Source organism: Diadema setosum, chromosome 10 (genome assembly GCF_964275005.1).
Source record: "Diadema setosum chromosome 10, eeDiaSeto1, whole genome shotgun sequence".
Taxonomy (NCBI): domain Eukaryota; kingdom Metazoa; phylum Echinodermata; class Echinoidea; order Diadematoida; family Diadematidae; genus Diadema; species Diadema setosum.
Window position 1 is genome coordinate 20,224,124 of NC_092694.1, and position 27,426 is coordinate 20,251,549.

At 36.4% G+C, this 27,426-nt stretch overlaps 1 protein-coding gene across 1 annotated transcript; it reads right to left on the reverse strand.

Annotated features, from left to right (window-relative positions):
• Positions 1 to 4,016: 4,016 nt before the first annotated feature.
• On the reverse strand, positions 4,017 to 27,117 carry LOC140234147 (F-box only protein 32-like). Its single transcript, XM_072314223.1, has 9 exons — positions 26,869 to 27,117; positions 19,386 to 19,507; positions 13,415 to 13,464; positions 12,298 to 12,390; positions 11,271 to 11,364; positions 9,900 to 10,072; positions 8,326 to 8,511; positions 5,475 to 5,621; positions 4,017 to 5,093 (listed from the first exon to the last, which is right to left on the reverse strand). The coding sequence occupies exons 1-9, from the start codon at positions 26,994 to 26,996 to the stop codon at positions 4,965 to 4,967; spliced, it is 1,122 nt and encodes a 373-aa protein (XP_072170324.1). The 5' UTR covers positions 26,997 to 27,117; the 3' UTR covers positions 4,017 to 4,964.
• Between the last annotated feature and the right edge of the window lie 309 nt (positions 27,118 to 27,426).

A 27,426-nucleotide genomic window follows, 5' to 3' on the forward strand; every position in this document is an offset into this window, starting at 1 on the left:
GTAAAAGTGGAAATTTTCGCGGTGTTGAAATTTTCGCGCATTTCGCGCAACCAGAAACTAGCGCGAAAATAAAAACACGCGAATATTTTTGCTTGCCATACGTTCCTGTGCGTGATGTCTTGATTCCGCGGAATTAAAAACACGTGAAACTCTTCTGACCCGGCCTAGCGCGAAAAATTAGTCGCGCGAAAATATCCACTTTTACAGTAATGAATTCTACCGAAACTGATCAACAACTACATGTATGTGTCAACAGATGACGTGTAAAACAATTAAACATGTTAGACCTTAAAAACACTACATTTTCAATATTGTGATCACAACAATTATGCAAATGAAAAGATTGAATGTCCCAAAATGCTTATATGGTATGAAACTAATAAATTTGCTGATTGTATATATGGCTACCCAAGTATCTAAAATAAGTATATTTACCTACCATAGGTCAGTCATGTTACTGGGATGTCATTATGATCTCTTATAAAGTTTGTTCAGAGGAACACATAATTAATCTGCATTGAGCAACATCATGGAAAAGTGAACATGTGCTGAAGAAAACAAAACATAAGTTTACACACTATAATTCAAACGCAGGGCCACTCCAACACAAAATACAGACAATCGCATGACACAGAGGTTACTATAAATTGCCTGTATTACATTTTATTTGATTTCCTAAAATACCCATACTTTGCGTGGTGCCATTGCTGTGACATTACTGAAAGAACCCCCCCCCCAAAAAAAAATGTTGTTACTCTTGAAATAAGTAATTTCAATGTAGATAGAGCCCAAATATGCTTGAGTATTTTAAATAAGGTCCCATCCTGAATAAGGTAATCTGTACATTCCTGAGTTGATAGGAGTACAAAATTTTACATATATTCTTGCTGATTATCATACACATGAAGTATTGCATATGCATTAATGTCCATGTATGAATAAAGTAATAATTTATTCTCACATAAATCAGTTCCTCAGATTCATTCATTCCCTTTGGAAGAATATTATGCAACATTATCACATTATCACTGGTGCCCTAGACAGATGTTAACTGTTCAGTGGGAAATCAAAGGGACTGCACAGTACTGGTTGAGGTGGGGATTCATGTTTTGAACATTCCTAAGTGAGATAATGAGAAACCTCTTTTGAAATATGAAAGAGCATGTAATTTTAAGAAGGATTCATTGTTTATTTGATGAAAATTGGTTTTCACTTGTATGATATATCAAAAAAGTGATAATAATAAAAGGCAACAGGCCACGCCTTTTATTAGGATCTCTTTGCTTCACCTTGCTTTTGGATATCTCAGCCATTTCAAATCCGATTTTCATCAAATAAACTTTTGATACCCATTAGAATTGCTGTTCTTTGACATCCTCATAGAGTGGTTTCTGAATATCTCACAAAACGTTAAAAGCGAAATCCTCACCTCAGTCAGAACTATACACACCCTTTAAAGCATTGCTTTTGTCATGTGACTGTGCTATCACCTGACTGATACTTTTCATATCATGTTTGCTGTGTGTATGTCAGCATATTGAAATCTTATAAGATACTTGTCTTCATGGATTTGCTAAAGACATACAAAGGACATCTTGTTGATCCACAACGTCAAGACGAAGCACACTATCGAGACCATTACATTTGTAAGAAAACTGATTTTGTGTGCACAACATGCAAGAATGTCACAATCATTTGAAGAAGACAGTTATGTCAAGGTCCCCACAAGGCACTATGTTAGATGACTCAATGACATTCACACTGTCTTTTTCTGCCCTTGCCCATTTTCCCCCTTTTCTTTCATTGAATCTGTTGCATTGGTGAAAATGGCCTCTTCCACAACAGTACATTTCATAGTGTATCCGCCTGTCATGAGTGCAGGCACACTCTCAACGTCCCTTCTTGTCAACAACCCCAAATTTTGATTGTCAGTGACTGTAGAGGAAAATTGTTGGACCCTTGTGCAACAGACTACAGTTTAGATTGCAGGTTGCAGCATACCTTTTGTTAAACAATGAAACTTAAAATCCACAAGATTTAGAAAATTTTGGGGTTCTGCATTATTGAACTTTCAGAGTGAGGTTTGAGGAGGCTCTATGATTATATTCATTTGTTAGCAAAAAAGGCAAACTGTGCTTGAGACAAGCAAACTTTAGTCATCCCTGAAGACTTGTATTTGCAGCAACCCTGGCACAGCTTATCAAAACTACATGTAGGTCCTTATATCAATGAGGTTGGCTACCAGCAAACTTTTGGGAACTTCATTGTACATTCCGAATGGATGAAAGCGAGGAAACAGACAACAGACATAGTACATGGCCAGCATAAGTCTCACAACACATGCTTCATTATTCTACTGTTGCATCGATTTTTACAAAGATTTACATGTATGCAATATATCTTATCTACAATGAAAACAAATGTATGTCATAAACTAAACTGCACAAATGCCCTGTTACAAGGAAGCTCACAGACAGATCTTTCTCAGCATATTCCTTGAAAACTACAAAATTCTTTGAAGAAACACACACACAGATATATACTGTCCCTAAGGTGACAAGAGCTTGTATCTGAAAATCACAACTTTTCAGGAAATAAAAACTCCTAATATTTTCATTTTTACAACACTTTCATGAAATGATGCCAAGTTATGTCATATGATGGAGAAACATTACTTTGAATTACATTGATAATATTTCTGTTCTTAACGACATATCAGTATGTTGATACCCAAATTTGAAAAGTGAGGTTTTTAATATATGCCAACTAAGAAATGAGCTCTTGCCACCCTTGGGAAGGTAGGTACTGTACATGTACAAATACACATAATAAAGTTAAAGGTCCAGTTTACCTTTGGGAGCAGTGATTTTAGAAATGTTCAATATATCAAATTTCATCAATATGTGTAGGTCTGTTGTATCATAAAACATCCTACCATATAAAATTTTTGCAGTAAAGCCTAAAATATAAGGAGATATCAGTATTTTTCTCAATAAAGCATAACTGTAGACGGTTTAATCTGGAAGAATTCTTATTATAACTATTATTCACATTTTGTGTATTTAACAATACTTAACATTGATTATACAGATTCAAATTTTTACGGTGGTTGTTTCTATCCCTAACTCATATTTTAGAACTATTTTAAAGCACTACTGCTGGATTTTTGTTTCATCTGCAAATGGTAAATTATGATAATATGGTGTTCTTTATTCAGGGTAGCCTCTTCAGTGTTGACACAGTTTTACCAGAGGGCCCTGTCATACATGAACAGACGAGCTACATGATCATGATGCACATCAAACGAATCAAGAAAATATTCAAACATAAATATTTAAACATTCAAAGTCTTCATTAGATATGAGGATGTTTGGTTCTTTGATCACTTTCCATGTCACAATCAATGTATTCATGTTCTCTAACTACATCAAACAACTAGAGAAGCACTCTGAGAGCGCAGACCTCCGCTAAGTAGCTCATTTCCACCACTGATCTCGTTCTTCTGTAGAGATCAGTGATTTCAACTCATACTCATATGTATGCATGCTGAAAATCGCCTGACTTCTCAATATAGAAACCTCTTGTTACGTCATCAATGTCAACTGCGCAGCGCACCTTGCCCTGGACCAGAAACTAGAGCACGCACTCTAGTGCGTATGAAAACCTCAAAAATATGCAGCTTGAATTCCCAAGTTCATTGACCCTACCTGCCAAAATATCGAAAATCCTTCATAAAATCCATAAAATTCCCGGACCACTCCCAAAATTTAATCATCTGTTACTTGTGTCATTCTCAACATTCCTTGTAGTTTCATCCAAATCCGTTCACAAATTTTAGAGTTATTTTGCACACGGACAAAAAAAACAACAACACACCAACGCCGATAAAAACATAACCTCCTCCCTTGGCAGAGGTAATTAACAGTGTTAAAAACTAATTGGAATATGTTAAGAAGTTTTTGTTATGAATAACACAATCTATTTGTAACATCTTTCTGGCACTAAAATGAAATAAAAAAATCAGTCTCTATTGGAATAATCTGTAATCTCATGAATGTACAACAAAAAAGTTTATTCATCAAAACTATTTATCCTCCATCTCCTAATTATCTATCACCGAAATGTTTCATTTCTTTAATTCTCATTAAAAGAAAAAACAACATGTACCCTGCTTTTTCATTACTCTTGTTGACATCTCTTTCCTTCTAGTTGTATATTTATTCATATACATTGTATGTATGTGCTATTGATACTGTTAAATGGAGAAAAATAAACTTGAACTACTCATTGATACTCCACAGTAATGTTGTGCTGCAAATGCTGTATACACCATGTATTATCTTGCAGATTTTAGAAAATATATTATTGTTTATTGTACACTGTTTGCTAGGACTCTACAACTGTTTGGAGGCCTGGACCATTTCTCTTACAGAATGACATCCTGGTGACATGATATTATTGTTTGGTGGCAATACATGCTTTGCCAGCCTCATGCCAGCTGGTTTTCCTTTCTCCTAAGTTCACTTGAAACAAACAAGCAGGTTGTGAGTTTTGTTGAGCAATGACCTCACAGGTACGCATCTCTCATTTGACTTGGTGGAAGAGTGATTGTAATATGAATTCCTACACACTCATATATTCATGCTAAGGGAGACAACCGACAATGTAAAATATAATTGACATTCAGTGACTTGAATAGATACTCATGCCATAATTGATAGATGCTGCTTCTTCATTACAAGATTATACAAACACTGTATATTGTCGTGAAGGCAAAAATATCAACATGACACATGCAAGCTACCACCTTCACCATAGCTTCACATCAAGCAGATGATCAAACTACCTTTGAGATACATAGAAAGTGTGTTGAGTAGCAGGCTGGTGCCATGGTGCTATCATCTTCCACTTTGAAAAATAAGACATTGTCCATACTTCTCACTTTATCATTATTTGCAGTGCTTTCACCTGGGCATGGGAAACATGTCTGACAGCTGACTTGGTGAGATGCTCTTACTCTTTGCAACCTGGTGTTCTGGTGCCCTCTCTCCACGCTCTAGGGGGATTTCAATAGAGCAGGGGTGAGTTCCTCCCTGTTGAGAGAGGGTAATCATTAGTCTACTCTTTACCTACTAGCAACTATTTGAATATTTTCATCTGTTTGTGAGCTTTTGCAGTAAAAAAGCATATCTAATAGTGTAGCTAACAGTCCTCATGATTTACATTATCAATCAAAGCTTTCCTAGAATTTATTTCTATATCTTGTAAAATGCTAGATGCCATCTCATGAAATCCCTTCGATTAACGGGTGTAAATCTAAACCATGCATTTAAAATAGCACATTGTGGTCTTTATTTCAATGTTGTGATTTCCATTTAACATGAGATCATTAATTTCAGATCAGTTGATTTCTACTCAGACCATAAATGCACTGCGGAAAACAAGGATCACCACTATCAAGTCATCCCACTTACCATCCAGAAAAGGCAGCAGCAGTGGCAGCACAGTTGCAGCTGATCAGCAAATACTTCTTTCTTTCCATGCTTGACTCGCAACCTCTTGTAGATCTGTTTCCATTTCACTTCATGATCAGCTGTGTTCTTAGGGATCACAGGCATCAGCTGCAGTTAGATGATATAAAAGATGATTAGACTTTTACAATATCCCGCTCAAATCCTTTTCTCTTTTATCAATCAATCAATCACAGATGTGCCACAACTGTGAAAACAGACAATGTTTATCATAAGTGCCTAAAAACTGTACTGTACTTGACCCTAGAGCTCTACAGGGAAATCTGGTGAACTTTAGATTGATGTTGCAAGAAAGAACACCACAATGGATATGGAATGCATATCAAACTAGAAATGTCGCTTTGGCGACTGGTATGCCTCCGCCATAATGCATGATTTTCCCAATAGGTCCAGATAGTACATGTGGACAATGTGTGATTACATTTTCACAAAATTGGCAAAATATTGAAATGACAAGTTTGTCACAAATGTGTTGAATGTTCACATTCCTTGACCTAGGTTTAATTGGATGAATAGGAGAGCATGTATCTAGGGATTTAAGGACTTTAACTTGACTTTGACCCATTCATACATTTAGGCATTGAGTAATTTTCAAGGTACAGGTGTGGAGAAAACGTGCAATTTCTGAATTGAATAGTAAATTGTTACCATTTTCATCTGGCCCTTGACCCTAAAATTCATAAGATAATCACTTTCAGGTAGAACATGCATAATATGTACGAAGTTTCAAGATAACTTGAGCCACTTCGAGATATGGAGGAAAAAGTTAGTTCAGCACTTTCACTTGATCTTTGACCTTTTGACCTTTGAGGCAAAAAAAGAAGAAAAAAAAAACTTTCCAGAGAATTTCTATTAGGTTACACATGCATACACCAAGTGTAAAAAAATAATAACCCTGTTGGCATTGCATAAATATGAGGGAAATAGTAAAATTTTGAAGTGTTGCACTTGACCTTTGACCCCTGACCTTTGACCCCATGAACCCTACATTCTCTAGATAATCACTTCCAGTCAGTACATGTACATACTATGTTCCATGAAGATACCTTGAACAATTTTCCAAGGCACGGAGAAAAAAAAGAAGTTTTGATATTTTTACTTGACCTTTTGACCTTTGACCTTTGACCTCATGACCCAAACTTTCACCAGAGAATCTTAATTGGGTAATACATGTATACACTAAGTTTCAAGAAAATATCTTCAGGCATTCAATAGATATGGTGGAAATAGTGAAATTTTATGTATTTGACCTTGACCTTTTGACCTTTGACCTTGAGCATGTGCACCCAAAAGTTGATAGGCACAACTTCACCCCCTAATACACATACATGCCAAGTTTCATCAGGATAGCTCAACAGGTTTTGATAGTTACCTTGTCCACAAAATTCATTACGGACGGACGGAAGGACGGACGGACGGACGGACGGACAACCCGAAAACATAATGCCTCCGGCACCACTTCGTGGCGGAGGCATAAAAATATGAAAGAACTAATGGTACATCCCCTAATAGTAGAATGTCCTAATATTACATCAGTGCAAGACCTACATGGATGTAAATACACCTACATATCCCTTCTTGGAAAAACAAAATATATAGCCTAAAATATGTTCTAAATGTGAACATCATTTGGATTGTCCCCCTGAAAGTGTATTAAAGAATGGTGAATCATCACTCTATGATATTTTTGTTTTACTCTTAATATTGGATTGAGATATTTTCAGTACAAAATGTTGTAGTAAATGGGCCTGGTTCTGCTTCTGAAAAAGCAACTATCAAGATGAAAGTAGTCAGTGATGATAATTAATATTTGTTTTGTCAAAAGAGTTGGAAAGATATTTCATATTGCATTTATGACTGTGAAATCAGTAAATCAATCTGGAATGAAACAGAAAAAAAAAAAATAAAGGCTCTGGGGTAAAGATAAAATTTGATTTTAAATTTATTATTTTTGGTTTCAAAGAGAAGAGAAATGATGCATCAAATTGTTGATTGATGACTCTTATGAGGCAACAACTGTTTGTACAAAAGGATAATAAAAAGTCAAATTTGCATCATTGTGAATAGGAAAATTAGTGAATATTATGAAGATGACAGATACAGTCATTCTGCATTGGGTAGGTGTAACAAATTGTACAAAGTGGCAGTCACTCTGACATTTATTTTTGTTAAAATCAAAGTGAGAAAAATGTAAAAATATTGGGTTTTGGTTGAATCTATGACAAATATCAGTTGATTGACATGTAAAATGCTTGACTGGATTCAATATAATAGCCCATGGAGGGCTAAAAAAAAAATGTGAAAAAAAAAAGAGGAAGCCACATAATATTATACACAAAGTAATCTTGGATGCTGAAGTAACTACCACCACTGTTCAAACTAACTTTCAGGAATGGGCAAATTTACGATTTTAATCAAACATCTTGCATTTGTATCTATTACATGGTTGGAGATGTCACAAGAAAGGTGTGCAAAACACTTTATTTTTTCTTTCTTTTATGTGCCTAGGCACCTACAAGGTAGCTGCCCATGCTTTTTCATCAACATTCACTTAACTATTTCAAACTGGACCTAATTGTAAGTTTGTCAGCCAAATTTGACACAACAATGTACCTTAATTCAACAAGAAGGCCATAGTAACCCAACATAGATGTAGGGGATAAGGTGATCTCCATTCATTGACAGACTTCAGACATCTGTGCCAACTGGCAAATAAAACACTGCAAAAAATGAGTTCTGAAATGCCTGAATGAACTATACTGAGCATTGTGAGTCCATTTGCCAAGTTAGTTACCTGCTCAGGAGTGAAATGGAAGTGGCAAAAGTCCCTCCAGAGTACCCACTCCTCACTGAGTTGATGCAGCAACTTGTTTGCCTCCCCAGTGTGCACGATGTCACAATGATCCTGCATCCGGGCAAAGATCTGTCTCAAGCACTCTGGAGGCAGGTCAGTCAGGAGGAGCCCATCATCCCTTGGTTCCTTTAAAGGTCACATTAAGATTTTTAACAAACTGGGGCTTTAACAAAGCAGCCTGTGTACAATGTAATTAAAACAGATATATTGCATGTATGTATATGTGTATGTATGTATGTATGTATTATTATCATTTATGCTCAACCATATGTGACCCTGCATCACAAAACCAACAAAAAGTTGCCAGATATGGATATTTAGTTAAGGGCAGATTCTGAAAGAGCAGATGAAGCTTTAAAATGATGTGTAACTTCATTCAAATGGACTCTCCAAAGCTATCTAAATATTGGGAAGAAAGCACACACACTGGAAAAGTGTGCACTGAGAAAAGAGGCTCTGAAGTGTAGGTTCTATTCAAGTGCTTAATCTGACTGTGGGCTGGCTGTGTGCAATGAATGGGACAAAAAAAAAAGGATGTAAAGCTTCATATCAACAACAATGAAGAGATCATCACATTAAGCTGAAATTGATCATGCTCTATCAACACATGAAGGGTTTGTTTGCAAAAACCGATAAGTCCATTTTTGAAGATTTTGAAGTACGGTCTCTGTCATAAAGTACAAAATAATACCTTTTAAATGATATATTGGTCACTACATTTAAAGATACATTTTTCAAGTTATGGTCAAAAGAAGCAAAAATTTTCTTATTATTCTCTTTATTTTTCTTGACCTTTAATCGCAAATATCTCCATTTGGCAAATATGGACTTATCGGTTTTTGCGAACAAACTCTTCACATTTTATCCATGACTAATAGCAACTTTCAAAGCAGTAGAATTATCTTTTCAAAAGTATTTAGAGTTGAAAGTGAAGAGTGTGAAAAGGGCTTCTAAGAAATGGAAAGGGGACTCTATAAGACACACATTATCATGATGTTCTACTAAATTGTTCCAGAAAAACTGCTCCAAAACTTCAGCATAATGAAGAAGAAGGCTTGCTCTTTTAGAATATATGGCCAACTCAAGATTGACTAGGCTGACCTGTTTAACCTATTTTGAGTCCTCACACAAAATCAGTACGTGCAACTTTTTGTTGGTTTTCTGATGCACAGTCACATTTGATTTGTCCATATCACAAATGTGTTTTATGTCAAACAAATAATCTCTTGCTAAACACGGCCCAGTTTTTTCAATGACTAAGATTCAAAATACTGTACGAGCTGAAATTTTCGCGGTGGTTTATTTTTGCGAATTTCGCGAATCGCCTTTGAACCGCGAAAATAACAAAAGGTGAAAATAACAATGCGCGAATAACTAAGTTCAGTTAGACCCTCGAAGCCGCGAAATTAACAACATGCGAAAATGTCCTCCAAGTAGCAATTCGCGAAAATACCTCTACGCGAAAATTTCAGCTTGTACGGTACCCACTTTCCTATAATGACTCAACAACTCACCTCTTCATCATACTGGATGTCTTTGAGTTGGTTGAGCCAGACATGAGTGATCTGATAGTGGCAGTTCCAGCCTGCTTTGCCACCAATGTGGCCTCCAGTGTTCATCTGGAGGGCTGTAATCAGCCTCCGCAGAATCTGACGGACCTGGTTCACATTGTACTTTGTTTCAAGGGCTGAAAGAGGGATAAAATTAGAGTAAACATATTTCAACATTTAAACAATAAGGATATCACTGTTTAAAGATAAGACAGTTAAGGATACAGTATGTATCATGAGAGAAGAGCAAATATCATAACTCAGTACTCTTCCAGGTCGGTAATTGATTGATATAACCATGGATTCATGGTTTCCTGTCTGATGTACACTATGGCCACTGACTGTGGAACAGTTAATACAAACACTCTTTCAGGAAAACAATCAGAAATGTCTTTTTGATATGAGCAAAATGATGGAAAATCAAGGGATTTAATGTGCATGAATACATTAGAATGTTCCTTTTTTTTTGAAATGTGAGAAGGAAGTCTGTTAAATTCATATCAGTATAGACAACCTGGTGCTACATCTCACCATATACCCACAAAAAAAAAAGGGGGGGGGGGGAAGGAGATTACTGGTATGTAGGCCTATGGATGTTTTGCCTTTCACCAAGATATTAGGCTGTTTACTTACAGTATATCTTTTAGCCCAGGTTTGTATATTGCACAATAAAATCACATGGAATATGTAGTTTATGCAAAGGCAAACTTTCATTGAGAAAATTACAAAAATAACCTAATATTCCTTTATACAGATGACTTTCAGACAGGAGACGGTCTACACTAAGTGGTCATACTGATATTTGACTTTGATTAAGGTGACTTTTAGAAATCCCATACAAAAGAGAATAGTTTTAGATGGTTGCAAACACTTCATTGTTTTGTGGAATGAAACAAGCTGACAGTTTTATTGAAAGAGCACAAATTTTAACTAAAAGGTATTATCTTTGTAGGGTGTAGTAAACTTATCACATTCTCACAACTATTAGAAAATGCAGTTTCTTGTTTATTAATGATTTTAAAACATAATATCTCTGTGACAATGCTTCTCAATTCTCGATAATGTGTCAGTCATGCAGACAGTGGCTGAATGAGTAACACAGGGTAAGCCAACCATTGTATTGGTTGAAATGTTCTTGCACGATATAGGGCACCTTCGTATATCCTACTCCCTCCCTGTTTTGATGTATAATTGGCCATAGTCTAGACAACATATATATAGGAAAATTTCTGACTGGTCATTCTCCTTTTTTAAAAAAATCAAATAATCTCATGTTACATCTTCAAGACCACCAAGGGTGTGCAGAAACTCAAGGTAAATAAAGAAAGAACTCACCAACATTGACAGCTTCTTCTACAATAGAGAAGAGGCTCTTCAGAGCAGATCCACTCAGAGAAGAGTAATGATCCTGGATGACCAGGTCCAAAAACTTGTCAGAAACAATGTAAGCAAAAATGTAGAACATGTAAAACATTAGTACATGATACTATTTGGGTCAAGCCTGCCTTCATTCTATGCACAGATTTTTTTATTTTTTTTTTAATTTAAAGAACTTTGAGGGTCTTTTACCAGTCATGTTTTTCATGCAAAAAGGGCCAGAATTATGCATCCAGAATTTCAAATGTGTATCAGTGTCATGCTAAAAAAACAAAACAAAAACAAACAAAAAGCAAACAAACATACATACAAACAAGCAAAATTAAAGATGAAATCTGGCATGGGGCCAATTTGCACAAATATCTATATTCTTTTAATCTAATATATTCTATCATTCCATCACCCTAGCAATAATGCCTGCCATGCTTGGTGACAAACCTGACCATTTGTCTTTAATGAGCATGTGAAAATTGAGAAAAGTGAAAATTTGAGCCAGGCAGTCATATTCTGGGACATGTAATAAGTACAACCACTGCATTCTGTGTGGCTTTTACCAGATACTCATTTACATTTATGGATAAAGAAGAGCATAGTGGATGAAGTGTCATACTCAAGCTCATATATTCCTCAATGGCAAGGGATGTAAAGGGCATGCCATGTGCAATTCTACCCATGACACTGTCATAAATAAACATTTATATCTCATAGACATCCATCTTCTTTTGTTATTCCATTATGGCAGATAGTTTAAGTTGACTTGTTTACTGAACCCTTTTTATTGCTATAGGCTGGTCATTTGAACATTGTTTATATTGTCTGTTTTTTGGTTGCATTTAAAAAAAAACATTTTTCATCCCTTTCCAGTATCCTTCAGATCAGATAACTCATTACTATTCATGAATTGTCTTTCTAAATTTGCTTACAGGAAAGTTATTTCCTCACTCTCAATGATGGATGCATATGATGAGAGAAATAAGCTACTCACCCGACACACATAATTGAATCTGCTAAGCTGATGAAGAGCAGAACAGAAATCTAGTTTCAGAAGAACTTCACCAACTGTGATATACTGTGTTTTCTAGAAAGATAAAAAAAAAATAGAGACAAAATGATAAAGGTCACCTCATTTTACCAATTATACTGATATCATATGGTAAACTCATCCTCTGTATTCTTTGTTAAAATTAATTCACAACAATTAAGGACAAGGAGAAAGCATGGAGCTGGAAATTCATAACCACAAACACTTCAGAGTGCAAACAACTTAACCTTCATTTGATATAACATATATGTTTATGTCACCACAGCAGTAAATAATACTTCTGTGTGATCACCCTGATGATCACAAGAAAGAATTTAGAATTCTACACATTATTTCATATACCGTAGTAAGTATAATAATAATAATAGTGGCTACTTGTATAGCGCACAGGTCCACTTTTCAGTGCTCATGACACTTCAAAAATGAAAAAATATCATATATTTACATGCATATACATATTCAAACATTTCAACAAAGAAAAAAATGGTAAACAAAAGCAAATATATACCAAATAAAGAATACAACATATATCAATTAAAAATACAATATTAATCCAATATTAATGACATACAGCAATTACAGTCCTCAGTATGAAAGGAACAGATAAGTTTTAAGTTTGGATTTGAATGACTCTGTAGATGACAGTTCCCTTAACTGAAGAGGTAACTGATTCCACAATTTTGGTCCCATAACGGAAAAAGCACGATCACCATACCCATGTTTTACTCTGGGTGTTTGGAGTAAGAATGCATCTGATGATGAACGTAGCCTTCGTGTCGGATTGTATTTTTGAACAGAATTACTTATGTATATTGGGGAAAAAGAATGAACTGAATGATGTACTAATAACAGAATCTTGAAAATAATCCTTTTTTCTACAGGTAACCAATGTAAGGAACGGAGAACTGGTGACATGGAATCAAACTTATTAGTAAAAGTTAACAATCGGGCAGCAGAATTTTGCAACCGTTGAATGAATTTCAATTTGAATTTCTATTATCTGTTACAAGAAGAAATACAAAATAAGGTAATGAAGGAAAGGAGAAATAAGTTATTTTACCTCTCTTCCTCTTCCCTTCGGCAAAAATATATACTGGGAAAGTTTGCGAACTGTGAAGGAAAGCAAAACAGAATCACATCAATATGTCATCGATAATCCAAAACCATTTGCCATACATGATGGGTATGAAAAATATGAGCTGTAAAAAGGCTTGGTACAAACACTTCTTATTGGTGGCCCATTTGGGCTACCAAAATCATCACAGTTTGGTTTTTGGTGGCCTGAAGAAACTATATAAAAACATGGAAAAAATTAAACCATTAAATAAAACATTAAAATAATGAAATACACCACGATAAGCTTGGTAGGTATGATTACGAACTTTAAATACCACATGCTGTGAGTAAGAAGAAAGAACTAGAAATGTTGCTGTGGCAACTGATACGCTCATGCCATATCGCATCATTCTCCAATAGGACTGTAGTACATCTTGATAATGTGAGATGACAATTTCACATGACTGGTAAAAAAAATTGAAATGACATGTTTGAAAGTTTGATGGCACAACCCTAAAAGGGTTTGTGTTCTGATATACATTCCATGAACAAGATTTCATTAGGACAGCTTAACTGTTTCAGAGAGCAAGTATTCAGGAATTTGAGCACTTTCACTCTACCCCATGGCCAATATCTTCTTCAAACAGTCATTAACAAACAATTTCCAATCTTCATGACAACCCAGCTAACACAAAACATTTTTATTAAGTCCACTAGTCTTTGTCTTAATAAATGTTCACAAAATCTTTTATTACAGTAGGTCCTCTAAGTCCGTCATTTATAAACATCCACAAAATGTTTCTATTAGGCCTGTCTGCAGTGTCTTTGTCATTGGTTTCTATATCATGAATAGCCATGCATATTTATGAATATTCCAGTATGAAAATCTAAAATTTGAAAACTAGTGGAAATAGATAAAAGACATTAAAATCTAAAGTATCTATGCTGGGTTCAAACATTCTGTGTTAAAAAAATGTACTTAAGTTATTGTTCAGTTACTGTAAAACGAGGAATTTTCGCGTGCATTTTAATTTCGCGAGCGCCAAAATTCGCGAAATTAAAATGCACGCGAAAGTTTTTGTCTACACTACATGCATTGAACGCCAGTGGCATTTCGCGAAAATTTCATGCCACGAAAAAGGCTGTCGGCTCCAATTCGCGAAAATTTCATGCCGCGAATATATCATGTTTTACAGTATTCACAATTGTGTTAAGAAGAGGTATTTTTATATCTTAATAGACCTAATTAAGGTATGTGTGATTTAATTTTAGTAACCATGTCTTCACCCATCACAACATTTTTGTCAATATACAAAAGAATGTGATACACATCAGATAACAGATACATCAGATGGATCAAAAGACCAATATTAAAACACCGGCACAGCAGTATACATATCAAAGCACGAAGTAAAAATCGCACATAAAACCTCATCAATTTCAATATTCCGAGCTGTACAATTAGTTATAATAATAGCATTAGATTGGATTGAAGAGAATAAAATAACTGAGTCAGTTATTTTCTTTTATTCTTTGAGTGTTCGGTGTGATTTGATAAATTTGAATACACCCCTTTTACCATTGAGATAAGACAGAAACTGTATGCACTAACAAAACAACAAATTCAAGTCAATTTTGAATGGATCCCTCTCACTGTGATATCAGAGGGAATGACAAGGTTGACACATTAGCAAAAAAAAAGTATTCAAAAATGCTCAGGAAATAGAAGTTCGCAGTACTTAGCATAAGTGAGATAAACATTATTACATTCAATCATTATATATATATGAAAGAGTGGCAAATACAATGGGGAAAACTCTCAAAGAGGTTAATTTATATTTCAAATGCAGCCAAACATAAAGCTTACATGTAAAAGCAATCTGTATTGCAGGCGTGATGAAAATATACTTCATAGATTAAGAGTAGGAAGTTGTTTACTGAATGAAATTTTGTTTAAATTATGCAAACATATTGATGGCAAATGCTCTCAGTGCAGTACATTAGAAACAGCTAGTGTAACATTTTCTTTTAGAATGTCTGAGTTATAAAGAATATAGAAATCATGTTTACAAAATTATCTTGGAGTAACTAACCTCAATATGAGTAATATACTGAATCATCCACAGAAGTATATTATTTGTTTTGTTAAATGCACTGGTAAATATTGGATATTATAGTTTTTATATTGATATTTTAGTTTTATTTGTTTATAAATTGAATGATATATGCATAATGATAAAAGGTAAAACTGGTATTGTTCATCGTATATTAGGTGTACAATATTTCGTATTGTTTGCAGGTTTTCTAGATTTGCTAAATATATGATTTTAATAGGTTAGAGTTATAATTGAGATAATAGTTTAATTTAGATTAGAGTCGTGCCCGGTGTGCATGCTTCCAAACCAAAATCTGTGATAGGTTGACGCCAAATCGCTCCATCCAACCACTAAAAGTCATCTACAACAGAAAGAAGAAGAAGAAGAAGAAGAAGAAGAAGAAGAAAGAGAAGAAGAAGAAGAAGAAGAAGAAAAAAAAAAAAACTAGCCGGGGAGCGCGAGGACACTGACAAACGAGACTATGCGCCATCAAACGTTATCAACCAGCATAGTGATGACGTGACACATGAATGTACAAGCCAGACTCAACAAGTCAACCCATACTCGCCTCAACCTAGTCAGTGCACAAAAGTTAATTAACCCGTTCCTTCCGCAATTCTCTGAGTGCCTTTAATGCCCCTAAACGAGATTCTTTTCGCTCGTCGACAGAGAGGCACACAGGTTGGTAATCCAGCTGTGTGAAGGCAGTCAAGCGGTTCATTGTGTCCCCCTTTCTACGGTCAACTACATGTGCCCGTGAACAATGGAAATATCGATCGGGTGCGAGGTATGAATAGAGCGTGCGCTGATGAGCTCTCAGAATCTTTTGTTCTACACAAAACCAGGTACCTGAATGAGGTGACTGGGGTCAGCGAACCCGCATTTCTAACTGATCTCAGCCTCGATCATTATGTACATGTTCGTATGAGTTTACAGCAGAACAAGCAAAAAACTAAATCAGGAAAAGGTACATAATACTGTAAAATCCCTTTTTTTTTTTTTAACAGCAGGAGAACAAATCCTGACAGAATAAACTCTGATCTTTTTGTCAAACCCACTTTTCTGAGCATTTTAACACAAAGAAACATGAATTTAAGCCACTGAAGCAGGCACCCTTGTCTTCATTTTGGGAACCTGGTAAACCAGGTTCCCGTATATCAGTTACTCCAACGGGAACCTGGTAAACCAGGTTCCCGTAAGGAACGGGTTAACGAAAAAGAAAAGGAAAAATAAACCAACAGTGAAAGCCCAGGCCACAACCAGAAGAAACAAGCAGTACAGAGTGGCGTAAATAGTCAGGTTTGACTGACAAGCGCCAAAAAACTCAACAACAACAACAACAAATACATCAGCTGGGAATAGGATGTAGCAGGAATAGGTGGCAGGACATTAGGAACAGGTTAGAATAGGATTATACAGGATAAGGGCACATAAATCCAAGATTGTGCCTGTATTCAATCTCATAGTTATACTTTTTTATACCCAATAAAAAATGCACACTAGACATTCTTAAAAGATTTTCTGGATGTTCTAGACAGATACTACATGTTCTCTAAACGTTCCGGAAAGGGTCATATGATTCTTCTTCTTTTTTTTCTTTTTTTTAAAGACTTTTTGAATGTTCTAGACGATTTTTAAAGGTTTTCTGGATGTTTGCAGAATGTCCACAAAACGTTTTGAATATTCTTTGACGTCTGTAATGTCCAAAAGGTTTTCAGAAGGTCCCTAAAAATTTTGAAAAGTTTTTATTTTTTTTTTTTAACATTTAAAAGTAATCATTTATCGAATGCAAGTTATTAATTTTCTAAATACATGCCATGGAATAGATTTAGTGAATCACAAATGTGAGCGACAAGATCCCTTTAAAAAAACAAATTAGCTACAGTATTGTTGGTAAATGCTAAGGTTCAGGTATACCAGGGAGGTGGAAGAAAGATGGAGATGGCAGTCTGAGAGCTTCCCTCAGAGAAAAAATCAAGTGGTCTTACACCGATTAACGTCTTGAAATCCAACCCTCATTCTGTGATAAATATGTCAAAATCTGGCCTTATCGGTCCACCCATCACCCTCCGGCGCACTAGAGTGACGCAACATGATCTCCTTTCCAGGCCTTCCATAAACACACGCTCGTAAAAATCGGGCTTTGAAGCGATGCGTGGCACCGACAATATGACGTCATATTCAAAATTTTGGCAGTCTATTACATTCAGTGAAAGACGTCCCCCTTCGAAAGCTACAACTTATGGCTCAAGAATTGGGTAGCGTGGTATGTCTATACCTTTCGCTGGTTCAGCAGACTGTGCTGAGGAGATTACCGTTTGAACCAGCGAAATCGGTACACAAACAACGGAGTTACTGAGCAGTAAGTTTAGTGCGCTAGAGATGTCATCATATTGTTTCTGTATCGATTATGAGAAATCCCGCACATTTCCGCAATTTTTTTATAGTTAGAGAGGTAGGCCTGACCTTGATCTTCAAAATGATATAAGTTACATGAGCGTGTTCGGGCGTGTTTTCAAACAGTTCGAGTGTAAAAGTAGTGCTTCATAGAGACCGAAGCGGTTTTTTTTTCGTCTGCACCCGAGCGAGCTGGGGCTTTTCAGCGTACTCGTCGGGTTGTTGTAGGGCCGCCGCTTAGGCGTCGGGACAGCGTTCGTTGCCGTTGTTTCGGTGAATTTGAGTTACTAGTAAATACATATTGGAATAGAAAGTTGAGTGTTAAAAAGTGTAAATTAGACATATCAGCCTTGATTATAATAATTTTCCGTAGAGAATTAAAGATGATATCTATAAAAGCCTAGATGTATGATGCTGTAAGTATATTTTAGGGGGAAAAACAGAGCTTAGTACACAGTGTTTCGCCTCGCTCTCCCTCGATCATTCATCGGTAAATACCGGTAATCGGCTTGACTCTACCCCATGCTAACGTTACAAAAAATTGAATTAAAAAGTAGTAGAGAACACCTCTGGAGCTAGTAGAATCTAACGTTTAACAGTGGTTAGATTCTAGTTTGTGAAATACTAGAGTCTACTAGCTAGGACTAACGTCAGGTATGCTTTTGCTAGGCAGCGTACCTGAGGTGACGCTGCGCTATTAAACAGTGTCCTGAGCCTTGCCCTTGCCTTGGCCTCCAATTTCCAAGCCAAGGCCCAACTAACTTTCTGAGTTTCAGTTTCAATTGCAAATCAAATTTCGTTAAGTTGCTGTGTCAATGTGATTTTGAATTTGCTAAAAGCAATTCCTCCTCAACAAACTCGTCTCCGTCAAAATCACGATCGCCAGAACCACCACCACTGCTTACACCACTGCTTTACAGAATACACTCTATGGCCCGAATTCACGAAGGTGGTACAAACGAAACAATGGTTTAAACCATGGACAAAAACCATGGAGCGCCAAGTGTCGCACGGAATATTTCGTTACGAAATTGGTCATTTCGTCGACAAAATGACCGTTTCGTTAAGGAAATTATAATTTATTGGACGAAATGTTCTTTTAGTTACAAAATGTTGTCAAATTTTCGTTTCAAAATAATCATTTCATCGACGAAAAGACTGATTTCGTAACGAAATATTCCGTGCGACACTTGGCGTTCCATGGTTTTTGTCCATGGTTTAAACCATGGTTTCATTTGTACCACCTTCGTGAATTCGGGCCCATGAGTTCTGTGCTTACACCGTAGGACGCCATTTTATTCCCCGACCACAATGCATTTCGCGTCGTGATTTCCGCCACAAGATTTACGACTTGCAGTGCGCCGAGCGTGAGTAATGGGATTACGGGAGGGGGAAAAAAACGCTGTCGGGGCCACGCATGACTTCAAAGGAAACTCAGAAGAGCACACTCCATCTTTCTTCCACCTCCCTGGGTATACTTACATGTAGGACGTTTACTACTCTTCCAGAACTGTGTGTTGGAGAGGTCACCATCTCGGCTCTGGTCCCACATCACTCTCTCCTGGTTGACCTCAGAAGCTAGTTGCCAGTTCTTGGCTAACAAACTACAGGGCAGAATGGAGAGAATAAACAATACCTGGTAATGATGACAAGGCCAAATTCTATGGTTGGATGATGAGCAACTTTCATTCGTGACTATATTTGTATCAGTGCTTTGTGTGGCAAAAACAATAAATTAATTTTCTAGGTTTTGATACTCACATCACACTTGGAAGCATGGTCATTTTGAACAGCTACTCTCAAATTATTCCCAACAATCAGCCAAAAAAAAAAAAAAATCCAAACAAAAAACAAAACAAAACAAAGGCAAAAGACAGACAGGTACTGCCCAAGTGTGCTTGAAAGTGTTACATCGCCTCCCAACCAGTGCAAGTAAACTAGAGCTCTGCATGCATTATGCCATGATATGCAGACATACGTGTACAGCCACTGGTCATCCTACGACTGAAACACACACCCACACTACCATGGACTATATAAGTTCTGCTTGTGGTAATAGGTAGTGATTGCAACTATATAACACAACAGTCAAAAGATAGCAACTGAATGATCACACACTAGTACATTACATCACTCAAGCCCCTCTACAGTATATCCATCTTTTACAAACCTACCTGTTGTTATGCTGTGCAATGCAGTGCAGTGTCGGTATGAATGAAGGACCTCTGAACAGCACAGTTCTAAAGATCATCATACCAAATTTGGTTGCATGGAGTCTTGCTCATGTCAGTTCTTACAACACACAAAACAACTCATATGAAAGAAAAACGTGCTTGCTCCATGTCCATATTTGGGCATGCTGAGTATACTCAGTTTGGAAGAATTACAGCGCATGGCAGCTAGAGTGAATATTGATCCTCCCATTGTGCAATGTAAACAAGGTCTGCTTGTCTTCTATTCAGACTGCATACTGCATCAGTACATGTAGTCTCACTGGCCAAATGTCAGGTAGAACATCTATTCTATCTTTATACATGGCGGGCACGTTTTGGACAAAGTGATCAGGAAGAATATCTGAATGGACACTGTGATGAAAAAAGAAGAAGTAAGGTACGGTATTGAACTAGGTCCGTTGATGTGTAAGTTGATGTACATGCTGTATAATGTAGCTGTCCTTATTTGAAAGACCACTAGGTTGAGACTATCAGTTAGATCTAAAGATAGACAGTGATGTCAACCATGACCTCACAGGGGTACCCTGGAACCAAGTTGGATCTCCATATCTGACTGCCTGCATATACCGTGGGTATATACTGTGTACATATAATTGCCAACTCTTTTATAATAATAATAATAATAATACATACAATTTCTATAGCGCCGTTCTCCACTTTGATTAAATGCTCAAGGCGCTTTACAATAGGTACATCAAAGCAAACAGATTGAAAATACAAGTACATCACAGGAATAGAAGAAGATGAAGAAGCTCTTCTCTTTGGTGATAGACTACTGGTACTGCTTTTGAGAGATTTCAGTTGCCTATTAATTTTAAAAGAAATCTACCATTTTTTTGCTAATCTGTCACTCAAACAAATGATAGAGCAAATTAAGATAAAAATACTACATTCAATAGGGTTTATAGCAAGCTGCCCGATCATTGAGTTCACTTCTAAAAATACAAAAGCTCCCTCGGGTGGGAGGGAAAGTGTGATAGGTTTTTTATATATAGGCCTATACCTCTTCCCATACCGTCCCCTTCTGTCTGGGGTCATCCCACAATTAAGACCGACACCCATGAGTCGATCTCCTACAGCCCACGAGTTCGACACTAGGCAAATAAAGCCCATGAGACCGACATGGGGTTTAAAGGGGAAGGCTAGTAACTGATCAGTGGGAATCAGTGGAAATGCTGGGAGATGATTGTTCCAATCCTTATGGGATTCATTCAAGAGTTCATTGTATATCTATTGGTGTGTGAAAATGATTTGCTTCAGAACGGTCTCATATTCGAGTAATGTGCAGATTAATGCTCCGTCACTGACCAGGGACGCTAACCTGGAAGCATTAAACTGCACATTACTTGAATATGATACCATTATGAAGCAAATCATTTTCACACAACAATAGATATACAATGAACTCTTGAATGAATCCCATAAGGATTGGAACAATCATCTCCCAGCATTTCCACTGATTCCCACTGATCAGTTACTAGCCTTCCCCTTTAATGTGTTGAACTCGCGACCTGTATGACTCATGGGCTGCATAACTTGTACGCTGTTTGACCATGGACCTACTTCGTTGTAGGTCCATGGTTTGACTCATGGGTATCACTCGTGATGTGCACCCTTCTGTCCACCTCCATGGACTTTTAGTACTGCACATCAGTGAAGATGCACATATGCAAAAAAAAAAAGAGAGAGAGAGAGAAAAAAAAAAAGAGGTGAACAGATACCACAAACTATAATCCATTTATATTGTTCTTGAATATTCATTTTTCTTAAGTTTTTATGTAAAATGTCCCTTAATTAAGTCACACACAAAAAAGTTTGCACCAGATTGCTGTATTTCAGTCTTAAACTTGTAAATACGCAAAAAACTCCACAACCGCCATCTCCATTTCACTTTGTTCACTGTGAAGACACAAACATAGAGAGGTAACAAAAACTGTAGCAGTAGTAGCATTCTAGCCTTTTGAGGAAAAAATGTGCACTTGAGATTGTTTTGCTTACCTCATGTGAATGCTGACAACGGCAATATCCTGTGTGTGTGTGTGTGAACCGTGCATGTACAGCTGTAAGAGTGTGTGTGTGTGTGTGTGTGTACCGTGCTTGTAAGGGTGTGTTTGTATGTGTGTGTAACAGACACACATGTTATGTACGTATCTACAGAGAATTGCAATGCAGTGTAAGGGGGAAATTTGGGGATACTGTAATGCATTTTTGTTTTCATTTGAGATTATTTTTGTTCCAAAATTACGAAAAAATCAACAAATATCTATTTGGCGATCAGGCTAAAATTTCATGACTAAAAGTTTCAAAAAAAAAAAAAAAAATTACCAAATGTCACCATTTTTGGTTACCGAGATCAGCAAAAACACCATCTGGCAACACTTAGGAAACCTCTGTGGGGGCTATCAAAATGGCGATACATACAATTTATTGCAGCTGCAATTAAGGGAATTAATTACTGTTAAACAAGAAATTTTCTCATGCATAAAACTTTTGCAAATTTGGGAGGAGCAAAGATTTGCAAAAGTGTTTGTCTACACAAATCATTGATTGCCTGCATGTGGTGATTCATTTTGGAGATGCGCTGAGCAGCTCCAGAACCGATAAATTCATTCTGCATAGAATACGTGTAGTGCAGGAAGATGATGTTGAAAGCAAACATTTTGGAAGTTAAAAAGAGTATTTTCTGCATGTGCAGATTAATGCACATGAAACATTATCCTTCTTTACCATACTTGCCAGTGCATGTATTACATGCAATTGTACATATGTATTTTTCTTCGGTAAAATCTTTAAAAAAGGAAGATGGGGATACAATTTTACACATGATTTCAAGAAAAAGTCAAAATTGTGTGTGTGTGTGTGTGTGTGTGTGTGTGTGTGTGTGTAATATCAAAATGATGTGATATTTTGCTTTTGACATCTACCTGGGAAACAATAGAAAACATTCATACTGTACAACTTATTCAAGAGCAATTCAAATGAAGTCTTGATACTCTAAATCTACTGTCCTGATTATTACAGACGGCAAATGTTTTGCTCTACAAAGGGTCTTTGTGTAGTGATCTGATACCAGGCAATAATTAAGGCATGATGATCTCAGTACAATGATTGCATTGTAGAGGTTCTGTCAAAAAGGCAGTTATGATACCTATCAAATATCTAGAACTCATATCAAACAAAATATGATATGTAGAATTTAATATCCTTTATGACTTCACTGGGATTCCACACATACAGAATGATTGAAGTGATATGCACCACAATTATGGCTCACAGCCAGCTGTTAGTCGTAATACAAACTCTATCCATACTGTAATGTCCACAGAGCATTTGGCTGTACAGGCAGAGAGTGTGCCTACATGTCAAGGTGATCATTTCCTGTCAGATTCAGTGGCCTCTTTGACTACGAAGGAATCAGTTTCAAGTTTCAGGCAACAGTAACGGACATTACATTTCTAATGTATCATATCACTTTCCAATGCTGATTAATGCCTTTAATAATAGCCTCTATTGTCTTGTAGCAAAAAAATCATCAACTTTCAAAGTTAAAACACACTTCACAGTTGTGAGGGATATTTCTCAGACCAGCTGTTCATCAAACATGTTTTGCATATCAAGCATTATACTAGTACACATGAAGAACAATAGCAATTAAGCAACACTAATGATGAGTCATATGGCATAGCAGCTGGTTGGACCGAGGACACAGCACAATGTTTGTCATATTGAAATGTTTGCATCCTGTGACTTTGTGTATTGTCCCTTGATACATAATGTACAACCATCAAAGGGATGTGGGAAAGACAAGGCTTCCCACACTGATCCACACTAATCAACTAAAATTTTTTCCCTGATCAGCAAATCTGTTAAGTTCATGCAGTTAACACATTTTTGCCTTGTCTATAATATCGATGCTCCACAATGACCATGGTGTAAACACTATACATTTCCACGGAAATAGCAATGAATTTAAACTGTGATATTTCTCTATATGTCAAGAAGATCACATAAAGACACTCAATAAAGTTGCTGTTGTTGTCATATAAATGGACATGAGGGTGAATTTCTTAGAGCTTATGAATGAAGGCAGCCAGGGAAGAAAAGAATGAAAGTAATGGAAACAATGGGACAGCCACAATGCAAAGCCAAAATGTATGTGTTAGCACATATATGCAAAAGCAAAACTGCATGGGAAGACCATGAATGTCTGTGTTTGTATGCAGAACTGCATTTTTTAATAAAATGCATAACATGGATATTCCATTTTTACCTAAAATATTGCAAATACAAATACCAATACATGGCATATCACTACATCTGTATGTAAAATACATTTTTTATTTCCCTCTGTTATCTTTCTTTGAGAAATTAGAGTCACTCTCTTATACAGGATATCAAAGCAGAATTAAGAATAGGAATGTTTCAGCTGTCTTAGGATGACACCACTTATTTTCATTCACTCACTATGATGAAATTTATGATGTACATGTACATCTCACTCCCAGTGCATATTGTACTCTCAAATGACCTAAAATACACCAGTCAGTTTATGTTATTATAGGCAGACTGAATTCATCCAGATAACAGTTTCCTACCATAAGCATGTCAATTTTTCCAAACACTGTGCAAATCTGTTGAGTGATTCCACTCTATTAAAAGAACATGTTGTACAATATATTGAGGCAACTGGATATTTACCCAATTATGTAAATCTCTAGAACCAATGCAAACATGCTGGATTGAAATCATATTCAGAATACAATGGGGATATGTGTCACCTAATTATGCAAACACAGAAAAATTCAAATAAATTTTTTATTTTATTTATGAAATTCAAATAAAATGAATAAAGCGCATCCATGATACCCCTTCCCAACACACACACACCACACACACACACACAACTTGGTACTGTATGGTTAAATTGCTAACGGTACATCATGTATACTATTGGTACTACTGATACAATGAATTAATAAGGTGCTTTTTGTACATACAAAGTGTATAACCTACGATATCAAGCTTGGTAACAAATGTTATCACTTCAAGAATGTTATTGAAAGTATTTTAAATGTTGATCAGGTATGGTATTTGATGTTAGGATATCAGTCTCGCACAAGAAAACATTTCCCCTCTTATTATTGGCAATCAAATCTTTAGACAGTTTTCATCTTAATACCCACCTACAAGTGTATGTTTAGTTTTAAATTGATGAAACTTGATCTGAATTGAAATGAAATGAATTGAATTGAAATTTCATTTGTTTCATAACTGTTGACAAAGAATAATGCGTCGTTTATCTCAAGAATATCCCTAATATTGAAACCACAGTGAAATAAATCTCACCGGACAAATGTAAGTAATTTCCCTGCTATTCATAGACCCACATTCACAGATGCGACTCAGCATTTGTATCATGACAAGTTCTGGCTTAAAGGGTGTGTACAGTTCTGGTCGAGGTGTAGATTTAGCTTTTAACATTTTGCGAGATATTCAAAAACCACTCTATGAGATGTAAGGGGGACTGCAGTTCTAAGGGGTATCAAACGTTTATTCGATGAAAATCGGTTTTGAAATGGCTGAGATATCCAAAAACAAAGTGAAACAAAGAGATCATAATAAAGTTGTGGCATGTCGCCTTTTATTATTAGCACTTGTTTGGATATCTCAGCCATTTGAAAACCGATTTTCATCAAATAAACGTTGAATCCTTCTTAAAATTACATGCCCTTTCATATTTCATAAGAGGCTTTTCATTATCTCACTTAGGAATGTTCAAAACATGAATCCCTACCTCAACCATTACAGTACAGTCCCTTTAATGGATCATTCTATTTTTTCTTCATTGATGGTATTAAAAAAGAATAGTTCAACGTTCAAAGAATGTACAATGAGATTTTGCAAGGAGGAGAAAATTAGTACACACAATGTATTCTGAACAATGATGGGTTTGTGATTTGAGGAAAGAGCCATAACTCGGGATGTCATCTGTTATGTTCACAGAAAGTATATATATATATATATATATTTTTTAAAGTCTACGTGTAAAACATAAAAATATAAGTACCGGTAACAATGCATTCCACCTTTATGCTGTGTGAAGAGCAGGTATCACATCGTGTATCATACTGAAAAAAAAAATGACAGACAAATTTGTCTGTTTGGAGGAGTTTATACATTTTTGGACTTAAATAGTTCTCCTCTGCACTGACTTCTGAGGGATTCCTAACCCGGCGCGGGGCGCTGTAACGCGGTACGTATTGGGGTCGCTGCTGCGGTTAAGGGATTCCATGAAGTATGTGAAGCCAGACGAAGTCTCCACAGAACACAACCACGACAATAAATACAGACTATATAAATAAATGATCTTTCGGTCTAACTGAAATATCACTACTTTCCAACAATGCATTATTTGCTTGATTAATGCTTAAGAATGTACTGAATATGATGATGATGATGATGATGATGATGATGCAATGATGATAATGATAAAACTCATTCTACTACAGTCACTATTTTGGGTTGAATTTGCCCAGCGAACATATCATGCTGTTGTGATTGTGATGACCTTGCCTGCAACTTGAATTAATGGCATGCTCTTTAACTGCTGTCTAGTTGTATATGTTGCACACAAAATTCAAATCAAGACCTACTGACAGAAAGCACTCTTCAAGAACAAGAACAGCTTACACCATTATGGCCGATGACCATGGCTATGGGTGTAAACTTACCGATCCTGTGCAATCTTCTTGATGTGACGATTCAGGTTTTCTCGGAGAATCACAATTCTTTCCCATCCACTCGTGTTCTTCACCCACTCATTGCCCGGGGCTCTCCAATCTCTCCCCAAAAACGGCATATTCGCAAAAGTACAGCATTCAGTTATTGAGCGCTTTACAGAGCAGAGCTCCCTCAGTTACGTTGAAGGAAGGCAAATAATGTGCTTTGCGAAAAGAGCAGGGATACCGAGTCGTGGTAAGATAGAAAGATGCTTGCGCAGTTTCGGAGAACTCTGTTTTTGTTTTGAAACGGCGATGGTATCAGCATAATTTAATTCATGCCGCAGTCGCCGTGGGGCATCCCGCCGAGTGGAGAAAACACATGGATGCTTTGTTGTCATCACGTGGTGCAGCCGCAATGATTTATCAATAGGTAAATTTAGTACAAATTGAATCTTTCAGCTCAGGTTCTTGTCCCTTAATTTTCACCCTAATCACCAATAGTGATAAAATCAATATAGCAAAATAAAAACGTTCTAAAACAATTTACTAACTATCCAAGCAATTTAA